Source organism: Giraffa tippelskirchi, chromosome 11 (assembly GCF_054371585.1).
Source record: "Giraffa tippelskirchi isolate mGirTip1 chromosome 11, T2T-mGirTip1v1.2.pri, whole genome shotgun sequence".
Taxonomy (NCBI): Eukaryota; Metazoa; Chordata; class Mammalia; order Artiodactyla; family Giraffidae; genus Giraffa; species Giraffa tippelskirchi.
The window spans coordinates 92,303,512-92,326,999 of NC_137285.1; the positions used below are offsets into that span (position 1 = coordinate 92,303,512).

A 23,488-nucleotide genomic window follows, 5' to 3' on the forward strand; every position below is an offset into this window, starting at 1 on the left:
ATGCTGACTCTTCAAAGCAATTTTTCTCTCCTGCTAGCTTGCACTGTGTTTCTGGCCAGCCTTCCTTTAGTCCATTCCTCCAGCACAGGGAAACCTCTTTGGCGATAAGGGCACTTGGGTAGAAATTTTTGCAACATGTAGGTTTAATCTTCCCCAATGTGTAACACACTGCGGAAGTTTTAAGGGGCGACAGCTGTGACATGCCGTCAGTCCCGTGCAAACCACGTAATAAATGTACACTGACACTAGTCCTGTTCAGGGCAACCCAATAAACGAAGGTGGATAACCCCTTGGCTTAATCTTCTGTCTCTTCTAAACCTCAGGGTTAGACAATTAACCGAAATAATAAGCAACAGTTACATTTGCACGTGCTGTTTTGGTGGCGCAGAGCCCCTCCTCCCCCCAGTCGGAAGTCCCGGTTTGTTTACTAAATTACGACAGTCGTAAAACGAGATTTTTGTTCCGGCTTCCTAGCTTTACGACAACAACTATGGCGGCTGCCGGTGGTAGATTTGAAAGTGCGAGTAGCATCGAAGAGCGTAAAGAACAGATTCGAACTGCCAGGACCGAGGTGTTGCGCCAGGTACCTCAGTTTTGAGGCTTTGGGAGCCATTTAGAATTGAGAGTGGAGGCTTTCTTGGAGTCAGGCCTCTAGCTCTGCTGCCTCCCTGCACCCTGCATTGTTTCACTTCCTCAGTATCTTACCTTATCTAGTTGTGTGGGGATCGATGTTTTCCTTTGGGATGCTTGCACACTGTTGGGTATCCTCTGCCACTTAGATGCTCTGGAAGGCTCCAGTTGCTCATATTGTTTTCCAGAAGACTTGTTTCTTTCCTCTGACGTTCCTTATCTTTTAAATCATCCGTGCTTGACATTTCTGTCACCCGATCACCTGTGCTGCGCACTTTCGAGGGACTCTACTACTTTCCTGCATATCTTACAGCCTCAGTCTTCCCCCTTGCTATATCTGAAATGAAATTTTCCATTTTCAGAAACTCGTGTAAGGCACGTTAGAGTAGATCGTTCCATTCTCCTTTTAAGTTATTTGTATCAGTTATCCGGCTTATTGCATACCCGTACTGAACGAAACAGCGATTGAGGCAGAGATCTAAAAAATTTAGCCCCTCGGAAAAAGTTGAGAAACGTGTTTTTCATTAAGATTGAAATGAGTAGAGGTAAAATAAGGAACAGAGGAAGTAAACTGTACTATTGAATTCTCTCACAAGATGTAAGAAGTGTGGCAATGAAGGGGGAAAGTTGTAGTTAGAGAACAATGTAAGGTGAAACAAGTGATGATGATTATTTTATTTGTTTGAGCTATAACCGTTTAAAACACATGTAAATGCAAGTAAGGAACCGGTATAGAAGACAGGAAGGAGAAGGTATAATGACTGCAGTCAGATTTTACAGGGGGAGAAAACGGCAATAAGCCTTAGAGAGGTGAAAGGTTGGTGGTCCCTGATTTCAGCGTTTGTAATATATGTGTTGGAGAAGGAAATGGCAACCCACTCCAGTATTCTTGCCTAGAGAATCCCGTGAACAGAGGAGCCTGGTGGGCTGCTGTCTGGCCATGGGGTCGCACAGAGTCGGACACAACTGAAGCGACTTAGCATGCCTGCGTGCATTGGAGAAGGAAATGGCAACCCACTCCAGTATTCTTGCCTGGAGGATCCCAGGGATGGAGGAGCCTGGTGAGCTGCAGTCTTTGGGGTCGCACAGAGTCGGACACGACTGAAGCGACGTAGCAGCAGCAGCAGCAATATATGTGTATAATAAATATCCTTCATCCTTTTCACTGATATTTCAGGCAGTTTTTGGAGGGAGTACGGTTTATAAGCCATGATAAATTTTATAGTATAGCTATGTACAGAGTTTTGAGAAGAACCAGTCCTATCTCTGAAATTTGGGGAGAGAATGAAAAGACAGGAACAACTTCTTAGGAAGCTGTTACTTAGTTTGACTGTTTTTGAATGATAAAAGATTATCAGTATGATCATTTGTTTTTAGAAAGGTGATTCTTTTTGAAGCATTTTGAGGATGTGGGTAGAGGCTTATGGACATTGCAGATTGAAGGTATGGAGGTCAGTCTCCTAACAGTTACAGAAGTATCAGGCACTATCAGTGGGATAGCGAAGGGAAAAGAGATTCAAGTCATTTTTGAGGTAGGGAGCTTAGGGGAGAGGAAGAGGTCTACAGTAGGTCCCGAGATTCTGTCCTTGATTGGTGGCTCATTTCACTGGACTGTGCTGTGCTTCATCACTCATTCGTGTCTGACTGTTTGCTACCCCATGGTCTGCAGCCCGCCAGGCTCCTCTGTCTATGGGGTTCACCAGGCAAGAATACTGAAGTGGATTGCCATGCCCTCCTTCAGGGGATCTTCCCAACCCAGGGATCGAATCCAGGTCTTCCACATTGCAGGCGCATTCTTTACTAGCTGAGCTGCCAGGGAAGTCTGGCTCATTTCACTAGTGATTGCTAATTGGTAATGCAGTTGGTAATGTGGAAGGAGAATTTGTTTGTTTTTAATCTTTCTTACACTTTGGTAGGGGCTTCCCAGGTGGTGTTAGCGGTAAAGAATCCACCTGCCAGTGCAGGAGATGTAAGAGATGTGGATTCAATCCCTGGCTTGGGCAGATGCTCTGGAGGAGGGCGTGACAGTCCGCTCCAGTATTCCTGCCTGGAGAATCTCATGGACAGAGGAGACTGACAAGCTACAGTCCATGGGGTTGCAAAGAGTCTATCATGACTCAAGTGTCTTAGTACATATCACGCACTCTTTGATAGAAGCAAATTTGTGATGAGCCTTACATGAAAGTGGGGGAAGTTTCTGTTTTGCTTTTTTGGTGAGAAGTAGGTGGGTCAGTTGTTAATTTTTCTTTTTTCACTGTTTTAGGCTAAAGCCAATTTTGAAAAGGAAGAAAGGCGTAAAGAACTTAAACGACTTCGGGGTGAGGAAACATGGATGCTACCTGATGTGGTTAAGAGAGTTGAACAAATCTCACAGGTGAATACTAGCAGGCTTACTGGGTGTAAGCTTATCTTTTTTTTTTTTTTTTTTTGCACTTATTCAAGTTAATACTGGAGGAGCAACTTTATAAACTCTTTTTTACAAGTTACAGAGTGAATATCACATAGTTGACAGTTCTGAATGTTTGTCTCTCTGGCTAGAGTAGTATATATTAATATTTTGGACATGATATTGGAAAGATTGTGTTAGTTGAGTTAGTTGGTAGAAAGCTTAGATCCAAGTCTCCAGTCCACTTGTGGTAAGTATATGAAATGAATCTAAAATGTTATGTGTTTTAAGCTTAATGTGATGCTTTTTTTTTTTTTTTTTAAGGGGAATGTCTCAGTTCTTGCTTTCTCTTCCCACGATTTATGCTGTCTTGTTAGATTTTATGTGGTTAGCAATCTATAAATTCTTTTGGGCCCGTTGAAGGAGATACACAGTGTGTTTTCATATACATGTTTCATTATATCTGACTGTCAATATATTTACAAATAAAACTTCCCTTATATTTTTCCAAGAAATTTTAGCTATATGGTTTATTAGTAGTGCATATATTATAGAAGTATGTTAAAGTTTTTTAGAAGAAGCTATTTATTTAATCATATTCCTTGTCTCCTTTCATGAAAGATTTAAAGTGTTTTTGGACATACATCTTTTCCTCAAAATACTTACTTTTAAAATAAGCTAAAACTAAATTCTTGCCTCTTCAAAATGATTATTTATAGGAAGACTGTGTGAAGAAAAAGAAGAAAAAAGACAAGCATTCAAAAAAAGTAAAGAAAGAGAAGAAAAAAAAGAGCAAGAAACAAAAGTGTGAAAAAAATGAGTCAACTGACAGTTCATCAGTAAGTATATGCTAAAACTAACCAAAGAAGCTACTTGAGAATATTGTATCTAAAGGAGCAACATATGGGGACCTAAAATATATATGAGAACTTAGGAAATATTACTGGTTAAGATATAGTCCCAAGAAAAAGCTTGGGAGTCATCTACTTGGAGATGTACAGGAAATGATAGAAATATATATCTTAGGTTATAGATAAGGGCTAGAGGATGGAGATATGATTGGAGAATCATTTCTGATGAAAGCCATTAGAATGGATGAATTGCCTTGGGAAATTGAAAAGAAGGAAGAATACCAATACTGAGAAGCCAGACAGCACATAAAGGATTTTAAGTAGAAGCAGTTGGAAAATTAGGAGAAACAGGAAAGAGTGAAAGCGGAGTAAAAATAGTACCATAAAATAAGGGGAAGAGTACCAAGACTTTTCAGTTTGTTACCTCAGTTTGTTTTTCATAGACATTAACAATTAAGTGTTTAAAATGAGTTGTATATGTATGTTTATCTTTGGGACAGAAAGGAAGAGAATGCTGGATCTGTTGTGTCTCTAGCCAGGTTTTGGATGAGAGGACTCACAAAAGAAAGGAAAGCAAGGCAAACCCTCATGGTTATTTTCAGGAAGAGAAAAGTACGTGGTGCTAAACAAGATGAGTTGGAGGTGTTTAGTGATAATTGGACTCCTAGATGTGATCTTCAGAGGATTATACTCTCAGTTGAGTCTTCATAAGAGGGCCAGACTGGACTCGGTCTGGCCCTCTTATAGTTTCAGAAATTAAATTTTTGGCAGTATGCCCTGAGATGATAATTGGCTCACGAAAGCTTGTTTTATATAAGAATGTTGTTGTTGTTTAGTTGCTAAGTCGTGTCCAACTCTTTGTGACTCCATGGACTACAGCACACCAGACTCTGTCCTCCACTGTGTCCTGGAGTCTGCTCACATTCACAGCTACTGAGTTGTTGATGCAATCTAACTGTCACATCCTGTGCTGCCCTCTTCTCCTTTGCCTTCAGTCTTTCCCAGCATCAAGTTCTTTTCCAGTGAGTTGACTGTTTGAATCAGGTGGCCAAAGTATTGGAGCTTCAGCTTCAGCAACAGTCCTTCCAGTTCAGGGTTGATTTCCTTTAGGATTGGCTGGTTTGATCTCCTTGCAGTCCAAGGGATTCTCAAGAATCTTCTCTAGGACCACAATTTGAAAGTACCAATTCTTTGGTGCTTCGCCATCTTTATGGTCCAGCTCTCATATCTGGACATGACTACTGGGGAAATCATAGCTTTGACTATATGGACCTTTGTCAGCAAAGTGATATCTCTGCTTTTTTGAGATTTGTCATAGCTTTCCTGCCAAGTAGCAAACATCTTTTAATTTCATGGTTACAGTCACCATCTGCAGTGATTTTGGAGTCCAAGAAAATAAATTGTCACTGCTACCAGTTTTCACCCTTCTATTTGCCATGAAGTGATGGGACCAGATGCTACAATCTTAGTTTTTTTCAGGTTGAGTTTCAAGCCAGCTTTTTCACTCTCCTCTTTCACACTCATCAGGAGGCTCTTTAGATCCCTTTACTTTCTGCCGTTAAAGTGGTATCATCTGCATATCTGAGGTTGTTGATATTGATCCCAGTAGTGTTGATCCCAGCTTGTGATTCATCCAGCCTGGCATTTCACGTGATGTACTCTGCATTTAATTTAAATAAGCAGGGTGACAGTATACAGCCTTGTCAGTCTCCTTTTCCAATTTTGAACCAGTCCATTTTTCCATGTCTGGTTCTGACTGTTGCTTCTTGACCCCCATACAGGTTTTTCAGGAGACAGATAAGATGGTTTGGTATTTCCATCTAAGTGTTTTCCACAGTTTGTTGTGATCCACACAGTCAAAGGCTTTAGTGTAGTCAATGAAGCAGATATTTTTTTGGAATTCCCTTGCTTTTTCTATGATCCAACAAATGTTGGCAGTTTGATCTCTGGTTCCTCTGCCTTTTCTAGATGCAGCTTGTATATCTAGAAGTTCTCAATTCACATACTACTAAAGCCTGGTTTTGAAGGATTTTGAGCATAATTTTGCTAGCATACGAAATGAGTGCAATTGTATGGTAATTTGAACATTCTTTGGCATTGCTCTTATTTGGGATTGGAATGAAAACTGACCTTTTTCAATCTTGTGGCTACTACTGAGTTTTCCAGATTTGCTGACATGTTGAGTGCAACACCTTTTCAGTATCATTTTTTATCATTTGAAGTAGCTCAGCTGGAATTCCGTCATCTCCACTATCTTTGTAGTAGTGCCTCCTAAGGCCCACTTGACTTCATGCTCTAGGATGTTGGGTTCTAGGTGAGTGACCCCACCATCGTGCTTATGTGGGTCATTAAGACTCTTTTTTGTGCAGTTCTTCTGTGTATTCTTGGCAGCTCTTCTTAATTTCTTCTGCTTCTGTTAGATCTTGACTGTTCCTGTCCTTTATTATGTCCATTCTTGCATGAAATGTCCCTTGATATCTCCAGTTTTCTTGAAGAGATTTCCGTTTGATTGTTTTCTTTTGTTTCTCTGTATTGTTCATTTAAGAAGGCCGTATGTCTCCTTGCTATTCTCTGGAGCTCTGCATTCAGTTAGGTGTATCTTTCCCTTTCTCTTGCCTTGTTCTCTTCTTTTCTTTCTTCAGCTATTGGTAAAGCTTCCTCAGATAAGCACAATGCCTTGTATTTGTTTTTCTTTGGGATGGCTTTAGTCACTGCCTCCTGTACAATGTTATGAACCTCCATCCATAGTTCTTTAGGCACTCTCTTTACCAGATCTAGTCCTTTAAATCTATTTGTCACATCCACTGTATCATCATAAGGGATTTGACTTAGGTCAGACCTGAATGGCCTACTGGTTTTCTCTGCTTTCTTCAATTTAAGCCTGAATTTTGCAGTGAGGCGCTCAGAGCCACAGTCAGCTCCAGGTCTTGTTTTTGCTGACTGACTTTGATGACTTCTCTGTCTTCAGCTGCTAAGAATATATTAGTCTGCTTTGGGTATTGATCATCTGGTGATCTCCACGTGTTGAATTGTGTCTTGGGTTGTTGGAAAAAGGTTTGGTATGACCATCGTGTTCTCTTGAGAAAACTGTTAGCCTTTGCTCTGCTTCATTTTTTACTCCAAGGCCAAACTTGCCTGTTACTCCGGGTATCTCTTGATTTGCTACTTTTGCATTCCAATCCTCTGATGAAAAGAACATCTCTTTTTTTTTTGGTGTTAGTTTTAGAAGGTGTTGTAGGTCTTCATAGAACTGGTCAGCTTCAGGTTCTTTGGCATCAGTTGTTGGGGCATAGACTTGAATTACTGTGATGCTGAATGGTTTGTCTTGGAAATGAACTTAGATCGTTCTGTCATTTTTGAGGTTGCACCCAAGTACTGCATTTCAGATTCTTTTTTTGACTCTGAGGGCTACTCCATTTCTTGTAAGGAATTCTTGCCCACAGTAGTAGATACAGTGGTCATCTGAATTTAATTCTCCCATCCTCGTCCATTTTAGTTCACTGATTCCTAAGATGTTGATGTTCACTCTTGCCATCCCCTTCTTGATCACATCCAATTTACCTTCATTCATGGGCCTAACATTCCAGGTTCCTATGCAGTATTGTTCTTTACAGCTATGTGAGAATGTAGCATCTTCATTCATAGTGAGAAATACAGCTGGATAGTTTTATCAAGTATCTAGCATGTTTTGTAATGATAAGGATATTATATAGAAAATAAAATTCTTTTGAATATAGCTCAGGACAAAGGGAATTGGGAAATCTTAAAGGGAAAGCAAAATAGGCGTACTATTTCCCACAATTGTGGGATTGAGTTGCTGACTTCATTGAGAATCTGATAAAATTGATCCTCTCTTCAATAAGAAATTTATATACAAAATTGTTTATTTCAGTGGAGTTTATAAAACTCTCAGGAGCTTACACAAGTATCACAGCTGTTAAGAATCCCCATCCCATGGGGATGTATGTGTCAGGGTGACTAATCATTTATGCCACTTGATTAAGGGCACTTGCTACCCTTTATCAGAGACTCACTGTCCCGTTCTTTGTTTTCTTGTTATTGTTGTTTTCTGATACGTAAGTCTTTTTGTTGCCACATATAGCATGTACATTTATACTGTCTCTAAAGTTGTATAACATATACCTTAAAGAGAGTAATTTGAATGAGTGCTCAGTGTCCGTATCACATTGAAGTTGACTGAAGAAGTAAAGAAAAACTTATACTGACAGTGAAGGGAAAGAAAGAAGAATAGTTTTGGGAATCAGGTTGGTTGGGAGGTCTTTGAGGCTTAGCTATTCTTTAGGAGAATGCTGCATTTGGGTGAGCAAGGTTTCAGAGGAAGGGATGAGCTTAATGGAAGTAGGAGCACCTTGTCTTCTGAGTTAGCAGGGAAGTAATAAATGAATAAATGATAAATAAATACAGGTAAATGAAGTAGCAGATAAATAAGGGAAACAGATTTTTGATGGTGTTTCTGCTTGATGTTCTCTGTTTCCTTTGTGAAGTGGGCGGTAAAATCATCATGTGAGAAGGCAACTTGAGAGTAGAAGTAGGATAGAGGGACTGGGGAAACTGTAGGTTTGAAACAACTTTGCTTAGGTAGGAACAGAAGCAAATGGATTGCTGGGACCCTTGAAGATCCATGTGAGACTGGAAAGCATAGCTTGACTGTCACAGTCTCTTGATTTTTTTTTCTCTTTTAACTTTTAAAATCAGTTTTACTGAAGTATAATTTATATATAATAAAATAATCCTCTATTAAGTGTACTATTTAATTCTTATACCTGGTTAGCCCTACTGGTTAAGGTATAGAGCATTTCCAGTCCCCATGAAGTTCCTCATGGCTCTTTGCAGTCAGTTCCTCCTCACCCTCCCTCCTCCTCCTCTCTTGGCACCCATAGGTCTGCTATATCACTCTGTAGGTTTGTTTTCCCTGTATTGGGATTCCATATAAATATTCACATGGGCTTCCCTGGTAGCTTAGGTGGTAAAGAAGCCGCCTGCAATGCAGGAGACCCTGGTTCGATTTCTGTGTTGGGAAGATCCCCTGGAGAAGGGATAGGCCACCTACTCCAGTATTCTTGGGCTTCCCTGGTGGCTCACCTTGTAAAGAATATGCCTGCAATGCAGGAGACCTGGGTTTGATCCCTGGGTTGGAAAGATCCCCTGGAGGAGGGCATGGCGACCCACTCTAGTATTCTTGCCTGGAGAACCCTGTGGACAGAGGAACCTGGTGGGCTACAGTCCATGGGGACACAGAGAGTCAGACATGACTGAGCAACTAAGCATAACACAGCAGCAGCATAAATATTCATATATGGTTAATCCTTGAACAACATGAGTTTGGACTGTACAGGTCCATTTATATGTGCATCTTTTTTGAGAAATATGTACTATAGTACTACATAATCCACAGTTGGTTGGTTGAATATACAGACCCATAGATATGAATGGCCAACTGTAAAGTTACATGTTTGTTTTCCACTACACAGAGGGTAGGCACCTCTAACCCCCACACTGTTCAAGGGTCAACTGTAGTACGATCTTTTTTATGTTCTGATTCTTTGGCCTGATGTTATGTTTTTGCAACTCAAGAGACTGCATGTATCAGTATTTCTTTTCTCTTTTTTGCTATATTACAGTATATGGATATACCATAATTTGCTTGTCCATTTTATCTGTTCAGAGTCATTTGGGTTGTTTTTTAGTTTGTGGCTAATATGACTAATATGCTAGCAAATTTGGAAAACTTAGTAGCGGCTACAGGACTTGAAAAGGTCAGTTTTCTTTCCAATCCCAAAGAAAGGCAATAAAGAATGTTAAAACCAGTGTGCAATTGCATTCATCTCACTTGCTTGCAAAGTAATGCTGAAAATTCTCCAAGTTGGGTTTCAGTAGTATGTGAACTGAGAACTTCCAGATGTTCAAGCTGGATTTAGAAAAGGCAGAGGAACCAGAGATCAAATTGCCAACTTACATTGGATCATAGAAAAACAAGAGAATTCCAGAAAAACATCTACTTTTGCTTCATTGACTATGCTAAAGCCTTTGACTGTGTGGATCACACCAGACCCGCTGATCTGCCTCCTGAGAAACGTGTATGCTGGTCAAGAAGCAACAGTTAGAACCAGATATGGAACAACTGACTGGTTCCAAATTGGGAAAGAAGTACATCAAGGCTGTATATTGTCACCCTGCTTATTTAACTTACATGCAGAATACATCATGTGAAATGCCGGCCTGGATGAAGCACAAGCTGAAATCAAGATTACTGGGAGAACTATCAATAACCTCAGATATACAGATGACACCACCCTTATGGCAGAAAGTGAAGAAGAACTAAAGAGCCTCTTGATGAAAGTGAAAGAGGAGAGTGAAAACGTTGGCTTAAAACTCAACATTGAGAAAACTAAGATCATGGCATCCGGTCCCATCACTTCATGGCAAATAGATGGGGCTATTCTTGCTGTGAAATCCCATGGACAGAGGAGCCTAGTGAGCTCTAGTCCATGGGGTTGCAAAGAGTTGGGCCCAACTTAGTAACTAAACAACACTGAATAAAGCTACTGTGAATGTTTACAAATCTTTTTATGGACATATTTTTCTCTTGGAAAAATACCATTGTTTTCCAAAGTGTTTGGACCATTTTACACTCCTGCCAGCAGCTTATGAGAGTTCCAGTTATTCTGCATCTTGACAAGCACGTGGAATATTCAGCTTTTGTAGTTTTCTGGCCATCCTACTGTCTGTGTAGTAATATTTCATGTGATATTTCCTTGAAGATCAATGATGTGGAGCATTATTTAAATCTTTATTGGCCATTCTGTTTTCTTTTGTGAACTCCAATTTATCAATTATTTTCTTTTACCATTAATTTCTCCTCATTACTGCTTTTGGTGTTGTAACTTTTGTACATCTCAAGGTTGTGAAGATTTTCTCCTATTTTTTTTCAAGAAATTTTGTAGCTTTGGCTTTTTTGTCAGTAATTCATTTTGAGTAATTTTTGTTTATGGTATGTAGTAAGTGTCAAGTTTAGTTTTTTTCCATATACATTTCCACATGTTCCAGCATCATTTGTTGAGAAGGCTAACCTTTCTCTGTTAAATTACTTAGGCTCCTTTGTTTTAAATGCAATTGAGCATATATATTTGTGGGATAATTTCTAGACTCTCTTCAGTTCCGTTGACTTGCATGTCTCTCCTTGGACAGTAAATACACTGTCTTAATTACCGCAATTCTAGGGTAAGTCTTGGAATAAAGTAGTATAAGTTCTATGATTTTGTTCTTTTTGAAAATTATTTTGCTACTCTAGGGTATTTGCATTTTTAAAGTAAATTTTAGAATAATTACTTACCATTTTCAGCAAAAGTGGCTACTAATGTTTTGATTGGAATTGTTTTGCATCAAGAGATAGATTTTGAGAGAATTAATATCTTAAAATAGAGTCATGCAGCCCATCATGCATATGGTATATCTCTCCATCTTTTAAAGTTTTTTTAACTTTCTCTCACAATGTTCTGATATTTTCAGTGTAGCGATCTTACAATCATCTTTTGCTATATTTTTATATTTTATTTTCTTGGGGTGCTGTTGGAAATGGAATTAAAAATAAATTTTATTTTTCTTGTATTTGCAGCTAGTATATGTCTTTACAATAGATTTTTGTATATGTGCCTGTATCTTGTCACCTTCCTAAATTCACAAGTACTAGTGTTAGCTTTTTTTGGTTGATTTCTTAGTATATGATTATGTTATGTGTGAATAAAGACACTTCTTTGTTCTTTCCAGTCTCTATGCCTTTTACCTCATTTGTTAATTTTTAATTTTATTTCACTAGCTGGGACTTCAGTATTGTGTTCAATAGAAGTAATGAGACTGGACCTCCTTACCTGTTCCTTAAGTGGAAAGTATTTATCTTTCACCTAAAAGTGTGATATTAGCTGTGGACTTTTCATGTATGCCCTTTTAGATTGAGTAAATTCTCCTCTATTTTTATTTTTTTTCCTAAGAGTTGGTGTATTGAATGAGCATTGGATTTTGTCAAATACCTTTTATGCATCTATTAATGTAATCATATGATTTTTCTCTTATTCTGTTGACATGACGAATTACATTGGTTAATTTTTTTAATGTTATAGGAAGCTGAATTCCTGGGATAAACTGTGTTTGGTCATTTTTCTTTATAAAATATTTTATTTATATATATTTACATATGAATTTTACTGAATATGTTTTTTTATGATTTGATTTGCCCACAGTTGGTTGAGAAGTTTTGCATCAGTGTTAATGAGGGATATTGGGTTTTAGTGTTAAGGGTAGTGCTGGCCTCACATATGAATTAGGAAATATTCCCTCTTCTGTTTGTAGAAAAGCTTATGTTAAGATTGGTGTGGTTTCTTCCTCAAATGATTGTTAAAGCTTACTAGTCAGACTGTTTGGGCCTAGCGTTTTCTTTGTGGGATGCTTAAAGTGGAAATTTAATTCTGTTAATATCTGTATTAAATGTTTTCTCTTTATTCTTGAGTTATGGTAATTTAGATTTGCAAGGAATTTGTTTATGTCATCTAAATTGTTAAATTTCTGTCCCCTCTTTCATTCCTGATTATAGCTATTTCTATTTTCTCTTTGTTTCCTTGGTCAGTATAGTTTTAGGTTTATCAATTTTATTAATCATTTTTTTCAAAGAATTGCCTTTTAGTTTCATTGATTTTCTATTTGTGTACATTCTGTTGATGTCCCTTGTCTTTATTATTTTTTTCCTATTATAAATTTTGTGTTTAATTTCCTTTTCTTTTTCTAACTTCCTTAAGTGGGTACATAGGTCTTTCATTCTAAACCTTTCTTGTTTTCTAATTGAGTATTTATAATCTACAGATTTTTCTCCTAGCACTGTTTTATCTCCATGTAACTGATTTTGATGTTATATTTTCACTGTCATCCTTTTCAAAATATTTTCTAATTAACTTTGTTATTTTTTAAATTTACAGACTGTATATAAGTTTAAAATTTTCCAGGAATTTGTGGATTTAGCCTTCTTCATTTTTGTTTCTGGCTTCAATTTAATTCATTTGTTGTCATAAAACATACTATGTATAATTTAGTTTTTAAAAAAAATTATGAGGCTGAGTTTATGGCTTAGCCTATGCTCCCTCTTGGTGAAAATTTCTTGGGTAATTGAAACGTATGTATATCCAGGTGCTGTTGATAGTTGTAGTGTTCTGTGACTGTCAGCTTGGGAGAAAGTTTATTCATAGTGTAAAATCTCTGTGTTGTGAATTTGTCTTTTTCTGCTTCGGGTTTTGTCAGTTTTACCTCATGTATTTTGAAGTCTTGTTAGGTACATACACATTTAGGATAGTTATATCTTGTTGATGAATTGATCATTATAATATCATGAAATGTTCCTCTTTATTTCTGGTAATATTCTTCTTTAAGGCCTACTTCTGTCTCATGTTAATAAAGCCTTTTTAGTTTTGTTACTATTTTTGTTTTCATGGTGTATCTTTTTTTAAATTCTTTTAGTTTTAATGTATCTTTATTTTATATTGAAAGTGTACTTCTTGTGGACAGCCTATATTTAAGGCTTGCCTTTTTATTTAGCTTATCAATTTCTTCCTTTTAAATTAGAGCATTTTCTCCACTATCTAATAGGATAGCCACATTGAGTTTTAAATTTTTAGTCAAAATTGATTGAAGTTATCGGGTTGAAAGATCATTTCTTTAGTCTCACTAGCCAGATTTTTTTGTGTTCATAGACACATATGGCTAGATTAGTGGCTACCATTTTGGGTGGTTTAGATATAGAAAGATCCTATTAGATAGTGCTTAGATTATTTATGTTTAATATAATTATAGATATGTTTGAGTTTCTCTTCTTGCCAGTCTCTTTTCTATTTGTCCCATTTGTTTTTATTCCTTTTTCTCTTCTTTCTCCTAGCTTTATTTGGTTAGTTGTTTTTTTTAGCATTCTTATTTATTTTTTTTTTACACAGTCCATGGAATTCTACAGGTCAGAATACTGGAGTGGGTAGCCATTCCCTTCTCCAGAGGATCTTCCCAACCCAGGGATTAAACCCATATCTCCTGCCTTGCAGGCGGATTCTTTATCAGCTGAGCCACAAGGGTTTTTTTTCAGGTTTTTTTTCTAGGTTTTTTTCCCAGTCTTTTTAAATTCTAGTTTTGTGATTTCTCTGCTGATCTTCTGGCGGTTTGTGAGCTCTGGAGATCTCTCTGCTTACACATACAACTGACTCTTTGCAACTCCATGGACTGTAGCTCATCAGGCTTTTCTGTCTATGGAGTTTTCCAGGTATGAATACTGGAGCAGGTTGTCATTTCCTACCTCAGGGGATCTTCCCGACCTAGGGATTGAACCTGCATCTCTTGCATCTCCTGCATTGGCAGGCAGATCTTTACCATTGCACTGCTGGAAATAGCATAATTGTTCCTTACATGGTGGTTATTCTAATAACTGTTTCTTACATGGTAGTTATTCTTTGTGTATCCTTGTGGACTTGCATTCTAAACATGTTCAGTTTGTTACTGAGTTAAAGACTACAGGGGTCTCATATAGTTTTCTGGAACTCTTTCTCTGTGTAGGTTCCTTTTCATGGATACTATGTCTCTGTCATCATGAAGTTAAAATTCTATTTCTTTAGCTCAGTGAGATTGTCACAGTGTGAATTACCTCTCCTTGTGCCTTTGTCTAGAAAGTGCCACCAGGCAAAAACCAGTAGAGTGTAATTGTAACACTCACTTGTTTCTCTTTCCTCAGTGATCATAGTCCTGCACAACTGAGAGTCAGTGTCTAGAAACAGTTGTTTCTTATATTTTTCTGCTTTTATTTTCATTTCTGTATATTTCTAATCTGATGTGGCATTTATTTTTTCATGACCAATGCAGAAGTCCCCAAGTACCTCGAGAAATATACATACATACATATATATATATATACACACACACACATTGTATGTAAAACCTATATTTTACATATGTAAATTTTATGTATTTTATGTGCATATGTAACATCAGTCAGTCAGTTCAGTCGTTCAGTCGTGTTCGACTCTTTGTGACCCCATGAATCACAGCACGCCAGGCCTCCCTGTCCATCACCAACTCCCAGAGTCTACCCAAACCCACGTCCATCGAGTTGGTGATGCCATCCAGCCATCTAATCCTCTGTCGTCCCCTTCTCCTCCTGCCCCCAATCCTTTCCAGCATCAGGGTCTTTTCCAATGAGTCAACTCTTTGCATGAGGTGGCCAAAGTATTGGAGTTTCAGCTTCAACATCAGTCTTTCCAAAGAACACCCAGGACCGATCTCCTTTAGGATAGACTGGTTGGATCTCCTTGCAGTCCAAGGGACTCTCAAGAGTCTTCTCCAACACCACATTTCAAAAGCATCCATTCTGCGGCGGTCAGCTTTCCTTATAGTCCAACTCTCACATCCATACGTGACTACTGGAAAAACCATAGCCTTGACTAGACAGACCTTTGTTGACAAAGTAATGTCTCTGCTTTTTAATATGCTATCTAGGTTGGTCCTAACTTTCCTTCCAAGGAGTAAGCGTCTTTTAATTTCATGGCTGAAGTCACCATCTGCAGTGATTTTGGAGCCCAAAAAAATAAAGTCTGACACTGTTTCCACTGTTTCCCCATCTATTTCCCATGAAGTGATGGGACCAGATGCCATGATCTTAGTTTTCTGAATGTTGAGCTTTAAGCGAACTTTTTCACTCTCCTCTTTCACTTTCATCAAGAGGTTTTTTAGTTCCTCTTCACTTTCTGCCATAAGGGTGGTGTCATCTGCATATCTGAGGTTATTGATATTTCTCCTGGCAATCTTGATTCCAGCTGTGCTTCTTCCAGCCCCACGTTTCTGATGATGTATATATGTGTATATAAATATGTACATATTCATTGGTGGCACTTTTCTGTCTTGGTTCTGTCTTTAGGTTTTGACTGTTAGATGGGAAGAGGAGTGTGGTTAATTATGATGGCTACACATGAGAAGAGTCCTGGTACCTCTCTTAGGTCAAGAGTCACATTGATAGTTTATAAATTCTTCAAGGTAAGATGGAGGATTGAAATTGAAACCAGCAAGAGAACTTAGGTCATGGTGTGAGGGGAGGGGAACATAAATCATGCTGAAGTGGTGAGGTGAGTGAATAATAGTGAAAATTAGCAACAAAATTAATACAAATGAATGGAGGCAGGAGAGCTATACGGAAGGGTCCATGTGTCATTGTTGTGTGAAGGAGTAAGACTGTCAGCTGTGTCACATAGGCTTCTTTCATTCAGTGCCTGATATTTAATGCTTGGATGCAGGCTGCTGCTTAAAGTCTCTACCTTGAGTTGTTGGAAGAGTCAGTTCAGCTAATTTTAATGCACATTTATTGAATGCTGGGTTTTTTGCCAGATACTTTCATATACATGGGGAATATAAGTATGTAGAGTTTGAACTTTTGGGGAGCTCATTAATTAAGTAGACACATACTTTCAGTATGTAATCGCATGATGCCATGGCATTTCAGGGTATTAGGGAAGAAGGATTTTATATGCAGGTTTATTGAGGAAATGATGCTTGAGTTGAGATTTAAAGGATGAGTAAGAATCAGCCTCGCACATAGAGGTGTATGTTCACAAGGAACTGTGAGAGCAGAGGCATGGAAGTAAGAGAGAACATGGTATAAAAGTAGGTGTGGGTGTGGGTGTATGTATGTATGTAAATTTAACTATAAGAAACTTAACAGTGTTAGATTATAAAACAAAATAGATGAAACTGTAGTGGTTGATAGGATTTTGCAAACCATGAAATTTGATTTATGCAATAGGAAGTGTATCATCAAATTAGATTCATTTGTATTTATTAGAGAACTTCAGAATAGCCATTGGTTAATATAAAATATATAGAATGTAAAAATAGTTAACTTTTCTTTCATATAAAGGAAATCAGGTAGACAACTTAATGGTGGTGTGGCCTTCTGGGACCAAGGCTTCTAGTTTTGTCACTCTATTGTCTTTAAAAAGTGCCTTTTAGATTATATAACAGTAGAAAAAGAAAGTGAAGTCGCTCAGTTGTGTCTGACTCTTTGCGACCCCACGGACTGACTGTAGCCTACCCGGCTCCTCCATCCGTGTGATTTTCCAGACAATAATACTGGAGTGGGTTGCCATTTCCTTCTCCAGGAGATCTTCCCGAACCAGGGATTGAACTCGGGTCTCCCGCATTATAGGCAGACACTTTACTGTCTGAGCCACCAGGGAAGTCCCCTTGTGGCTCAGCTGGTAAAGAACAGTAGAGAGGATGCCCTCTTTTTCTTAACTTCCAGAAAGTCCTACACAATACTTTTCATTTCCACCTTATTGGAGACTTGATTAAGCCTTTGCTTTCCAGGAAGGGAGGCACGGTATATCTTCAAATAAAATTGAATTCTATTGGTCGGAAAGAAGAGGAGTAAAAATAGTCGTTATGACAGGTAGTCAGAGAAGAGTAGTACTCTGGTCAGATGTGCCCTTTACATCACCTTGAATGTATTTAGAGTAGGAGTTGGAGAATGAAAGGGAGAAGGAAAGACAGGGGCTATGGAGACTAATTTGGTTTTTCTAGATGAGAAATAAGCAGATCTGATCTAGGGCTGTTGCTTTAAGGATGGGGAGGAAAGAGTATATATTAGTTGGAACTTTTGGTTGTAGGTAACAGAAACCAAATTTAAATTGGTTTCAGTTCACTTCAGTTGCTCAGTTGTGTCTGACTCTTTGCAACCCCAAGGACTGCAGCACGCCAGGCTTCCCTGTCCATCACCAACTCCTGGAGTTTGCTCAAACTCATGTCCATCGAGTTGGTGATGCCATCCAACCATCTCATCCTCTGTCATCTCCTTCTGCTCTCGCCTTCAGTCTTTCCCAGCATCAGTGTCTTTTCCACTGAGTCAGTTCTTCGCATCAGGTAGCCGAAATATTGGAGCTTCAGCTTCAGCATCAGTCCTTCCAATGAATATTCAGGACTGATCTCCTTTAGGATGAACTGGTTGGATCTCCTTGCAATCCAAGGGACTCTCAAGAGTCTTCGTCAACACCACAGTTCAAAAGCGTCAATTCCTTGGCACTCAGCTTTCTTTATAGTCCACTCTCACATCCATACGTGACTACTGGAAAAACCATAGCTTTGACTAGATGGACCTTTGTTGGTAAAGTAATGTCTCTGCTTTTTAATATGCTATCTAGGTTGGTCATAACTTTCCTTCCAAGGAGCAAACATCTTTTAATTTCGTGGCTTCAGTCACCATCTGCAGTGATTTTGGAGCCCCCCAAAATAAAGTCTGTCACTGTTTCCATTTTTTCCCCATCTGTTTTCCATGAAGTGATGGGACCAGATGCCATGATCTTAGTTTTTTGAATGTTGAGTTTTAAGCTAACTTTTTCACTCTTCTCTTTCACTTTCATCACTGTTAGAGCACAAAAGTCTCATAGGACATATAGCAATGCAGCTGAGTTGGGACTAGAGTCACAAATGCTTTTGTGAGTCTTCTTGCTGTCTTCTTTTTCTTCCCCTCTTAGTTCTGTTTTTGTTTTTCTTGATCCTGATACATTTTTGCAGAAATGGTCTCTGCCAATAGTCTTTCCAGTTCTCCTTAATTATAGAGTAAACCATTTCAGATTTCTAGAGAGTGACTAAGATTGAAATCAGTTGATTTAGGTAATAACACTTGAAACAGTCAGCTCTGGCCAGGGATGGAGGTGGATCCCATGATAGTCATGGGATTCACTGTATGGTATAGTTTGGAAATCTTTTGGAAATATAGTAGTAGGTTTAGATGGCAGGGGCAAGATGATCCTGAAACTTCTAACTCGGGTAAATGGGTGGGTAGTGATGCCAGGATGCTTAATTCAAATATATAGGAAGAGGAACAAGTATTGTAGAAGTAGATGCTGGGTTTACTTTTTGTTCTTGTTGAGTTCAGTGTGGCATTTAAATATTGTAGGCAGTTGTTTAAATCATTGAAACTTTGGGTATATAAATTAGAAAGATGTCAGTATAATTGGTGGTATTTTAAGCCATGAGAATGGATTTAATTCCCCAAGAGGAATATTTAGAGATTAAAAAGTATAGTGGGCAAAGTCTGGAAACCCAAATAAGGTATTAGGGATGAGAAGAAATGAAAGAGTGCAACTACACAGAGTTTTTATATGGACGTATGTAAATTTGAGAATGTTACTTATATGCTAAATATTCTTAGAGCTCTGAAGATGAGTGGGTTGAGGCTGTTCCCTCCCAGACTCCTGGCAAGGAAAAGGCCTGGAAGATTAAAGATGAGAAGTTAGAAAAAGAAGATAATCAGATTATTCAGGTAAGCCACCTGATTTTAAAGAAGTGTGAACTTACAAGAGTAGATGAATGTTAAAATGAAAGATGAGTATAATTTCTTCAGTAGAAAAATTAGACTTTGTAAACAATATAACTTTTACAAGTAATTTAGCAATAATGCTAAATAATGCAGTCTGCTGAGCCTTTGAACATGGTTTCTTCTCCTGTGGGAAAGTGAGCATTTATCCCTATTCTAGTCTCTCAGGGTTTTCTGCTGGTTGCTGATAGGGAAGTGGTACTTCTCCCCTTATGTACTTGAAGCTTTGTACTGTTTTATCTATCTGACCTTTCTATGGTTAGTGGAGTTCAAGACACAGCTTTTCCCTTCACTGTGCCAAAATGCTATTAGCAATGCTCTTATTTGAACAGTTCACAAGGTTTGGGTTGTAGTTCATATGCCAAAGAAGAGTGGTATTTTTATATTGTTAGCAACAGTGAAGAAAGAAAGGTGGGAAGAACTAATGTCTGAGTGCCTGTTTTGTATCAGGCATTGAGCTAGATGCCTTAAGTCCGTTTCTTGTTAACTCCTTAAAGCATTCGTGAAATGTAGGTGTTTTTACCCATTTTTACAGGGGAGAGAATAAGGCTTACAAAGACTAAGAAACTTGCTAAGAAATTATACAGACATGTGGCTTTAATCCAGGTTTGAATGCCTCCAGAATCTTTAAAATTTATTACTAAATGTTTAGTGTGGTTCTAATCAGTTTAGATTGAAGTGACTTCTTTTTCTTAACAGAGGGATGAATGGATGACTGTTGATTTTATGTCTGTTAAAACTGTGTCATCGTTGTCACTCAAAGCCGAAAAGGAAACTGCAAGGAAAGCTCAGCAAGAGAAAACCAAGGCACTTGAACAGGTAAGAGAATATTTAAAATACCTTACCTTTCTAATTTGCCTTTAAGTGATACACATGTATATAAATGCAATTTTACTTGTAAGATATTATTTTTTGTGATATTTAGTAAAATCAGTGGGAACAGCTATAAAATGTGATATAAGTTCTTTTAAAATAAATTTTTTTGTAGGAAATAAGTATAAATGTATGTTGTATTTATAAATCTAGGGCATATATGGTTGAGTATAGAATTTGGTTTACAGCTTTGATTTATAAGGGTTTAGAGCTTGAACTGTGTTACATGTGTGGTCTGAAAATCTTTGAGGTGAGAATTTAAAGTATTCCTGAGTTAGTAGTGCCTTGAAGTGATTGGCAGAAGTAACTACCAGTCCTTTCTAGGGGATGACACTGTCAATTTAGGCCTCACAGGTCTCTCAGAAACAAGTTCTATGGCATTGAAGGTCATAAGCTAAAATCATAAAATACATGAAAATATAATGATAGTCTGTGAATGAGATTCACTTGAAACAATAAACAACAGATGAATAGATAAGGAAGTTGTGGTACACTTACACAATGGAATATTACTCAGCTATAAAAAGGAGCACATCTGAGTCAGTTCTAATGAGGTGGATGAACCTGGAGCCTATTATACAGAATGAAATAAGTCAGAAAGAGGAAGACAGATGCTGTATATTAGTGCACGTATGCGGAATTCAGAAGACAGTACCGATGATCCTACATGCAGGGCAGCAAAGGAGCCACAGATGTAAAGAATAGACTTTTGGACTCAGTGGGAGAAGGCGAGGGTGGGATGATTTGAGAGAATAGCATTGAAACATGTATGTTATCATATGTGAAATAGATGCCAGTGCAGGTTTGATGCATGAAGCAGCACACTCAAAGCCGATGGTGCTCTGGGACAGCCCAAAGGGATGGGACTGGGAGGGAGGGGGAAGAGGGGTTCAGGCTGGGGGGAGACACATGTATACCCGTGGCTGATTCATGTTGATGTTGGCAGAAGCCATCACAATACTGTAATTATCCTCCAATTAAAATAAAGAAATTAATTTTTTAAAAAAGAAATAAATATCTATACCAATAAAAAACAATAAACATAATCAGACCCATCAAACCTCTATCTTTTGGAATATTTAATAGCTTTATATAGTAACAGTAGGTATAGGAAATATGAATATGGGATAAAAGATTAATAAGGTGGATTTGAGACAGAACCAATATGAACTTGTAAAAATGAAAAATATGAGAGTTGAAATTAGAAAACTTGTAAATGGTCAAACAACAAACTGAATACAGCTGAAGACAGAATTAGATAACAAGAACAAGAAAATATTCTTTCAGAATTTACCTTGAGACCTACTGTATTGCACATGGAACTCTGCTCAGTGTTATATGGTAGCCTGGCTGAGAGGGGAGGTTGGGCAAGAATGGATACGTGTGTATGTATGGCTGGGTCTCTTCGCTGTTCACCTGAAACTGTCTCAGCATTGTTTGTAAATCGGCTATACCCTAATACAAAATTAAAAGTTTAAAAAAAAAGAATTTACCTTGAATGCCGCATAGAGGCAGAAATAAATGAAAACTATGAAGGAGTGATCATGAAGTCCTATGATCAATTTTTTTTTCTTTTGTTTTTTCCCCTCAGTTCAATTTTAATTTTGAAAATGTTGCTGTGGTAATTTGTATTGGCTTTATAATTAAGGAGCTGCCCATTTGGAACTTTGGGGCCAGGCGTTTTTTAGAACACCTTTATTTCTGTTTTGTCTCTGAGTTAGACCTGAAGAAGCTGGGACTCAAGGGGAAAGTACCAAAGGGAGATATCCAGTGGATGGTAGAGCAAGAGAGAGGAGCTATATGAAGTCAGGAAGTTGACTTTACCCATTGCCGTTACATGCTTGCTTCTGGAATCATGCTCTGCTCTTTGTAGGTATGAACAGTCTGGTCTGTTAGGGTGTCCCTGGCTTATGATCTTACGTTTTGCACGTATTCGAATCTGTTCTCTGTATATCAATAGAACGTAGTAAACTCTTCAGTATTTTTAAGTAGATTGCAATAGTGATTAGTTTTTCTTAGAAATACTATTACAGAAAACCTTTCCTTTCCTAAGAAACTGTAGTACTTTGTCATGCTTATCAACTTTCCAGCACTGAATTACAGGCTATCTAATTAATATAATCTTTTCTTACAAATTCTTATATATAAACTTCTCTGATTCAAATAAGTTAGCATCTGTTGATCTGCTCATTTGATAATGTAGGTTTTGTCTTTTGCACTGTATCATCGTTTCCACTCCTGTACCTACTCCTCTGGTTTGAATGCCAGTTGTTAGTTGTATGTCTTCACCTCTCTGCCTCATTTATGTCCTCTCTACTGGAGCTGAGTTAGCATGTGTAGTGACTGAGGAGAGCCCTGAAACTGAGAAACACACAAGGTTCACTATTATTGTGGTTCAGGCCCTAGTTGACTCTTGCCTGGGCAGTCACAATAACCTTTTTTTTTTTGCCAGCGGCCTGCAGCTGACGTCAGATTCACTTTTCAGAGCACAGCTTCTGTCATGGTCTTATTACTCTGTTTAGAGGTCTCCAGTGATTCAAGTTAGGAGAATGTGTCTTTGCCATTTCCAATAGTTCCTTTTCCACAGATGAAGCTCCACTCATGGTGTTTCATGCTCTACCCTCCTTTCTCATTCTGTCCTTGAGGATATGCAGTACATTTTCTATTAGAAAATTTGCAAAGAATAAACTTTGCATACTTGGCTTAGCCCTGCCTTTCCTTCTTATGGAACAGACTGCCTGCAGAGATTGTGTGGCGAATGAGATGATGTGGGGGTTAGTTCAGTGCATTCTACACCTGGGAAAGTCTGCCTCATTGTAGGGTTCAGTGAACAGATGCATTTGGTGTTCACTGAAAGAAAAATCCCACTTTAGCCTTCATTAACAACAACGGTGATTTTTGTCTTTTATTTCCTCCTCTTTTGTGTGTGTGTGTGAGCGTGTATGTTTCTTACCTTGCTCAGAGCCTAGATTGAAAAGAAAGATGCTATATTTATTGTTCTTTTTTAAAGACCTCAAAATGCTGCCTGCAAATGGAGTCCAAACAGATTGGACTCTTTTCTTTTGGGTGATTTGCACCTCAACCAAAATAGTTAATTGCTTTATGTTATGTTTTTCTGCAAATTCCTGTCTCGGAATTTTTGTTCTTCTGGATTTTTCTAAGTACGTTCCCTCTATCTCTGTATGGCTGCATCTTGTTTATCCTTCAAGGCTTAACTTGATATATATGATGAAATTCTTACTATTTCCCTTGATTGAAATAAATTTCTTCCTTTATGTTTCCACAGTACTTTATTTGTTCCTTTACTTTATAGTACTTGTAGTTTTCTATAAAGTGCTCTAATTT

At 38.1% G+C, this 23,488-nt stretch overlaps 1 protein-coding gene across 5 annotated transcripts in view; it reads left to right on the forward strand.

The window, feature by feature from the left end:
* Positions 1 to 472: 472 nt before the first annotated feature.
* CWF19L2 (CWF19 like cell cycle control factor 2) overlaps positions 473 to 23,488 on the forward strand; it is a 135,239-nt gene continuing 112,223 nt past the window's right edge. For all 5 annotated transcript variants that reach the window (XR_014069176.1, XM_081543218.1, XM_081543216.1 and 2 more), the window contains exons 1-5: positions 473 to 583; positions 2,894 to 3,004; positions 3,736 to 3,855; positions 19,106 to 19,216; positions 19,970 to 20,089. Coding sequence is in view for 4 of the 5 variants with exons in the window: in XM_081543218.1 (XP_081399344.1) it covers positions 491 to 583; positions 2,894 to 3,004; positions 3,736 to 3,855; positions 19,106 to 19,216; positions 19,970 to 20,089 (555 nt within the window). In the remaining variant the exon portion in view is untranslated. The remainder of the gene's footprint in view (positions 584 to 2,893; positions 3,005 to 3,735; positions 3,856 to 19,105; positions 19,217 to 19,969; positions 20,090 to 23,488) is intronic.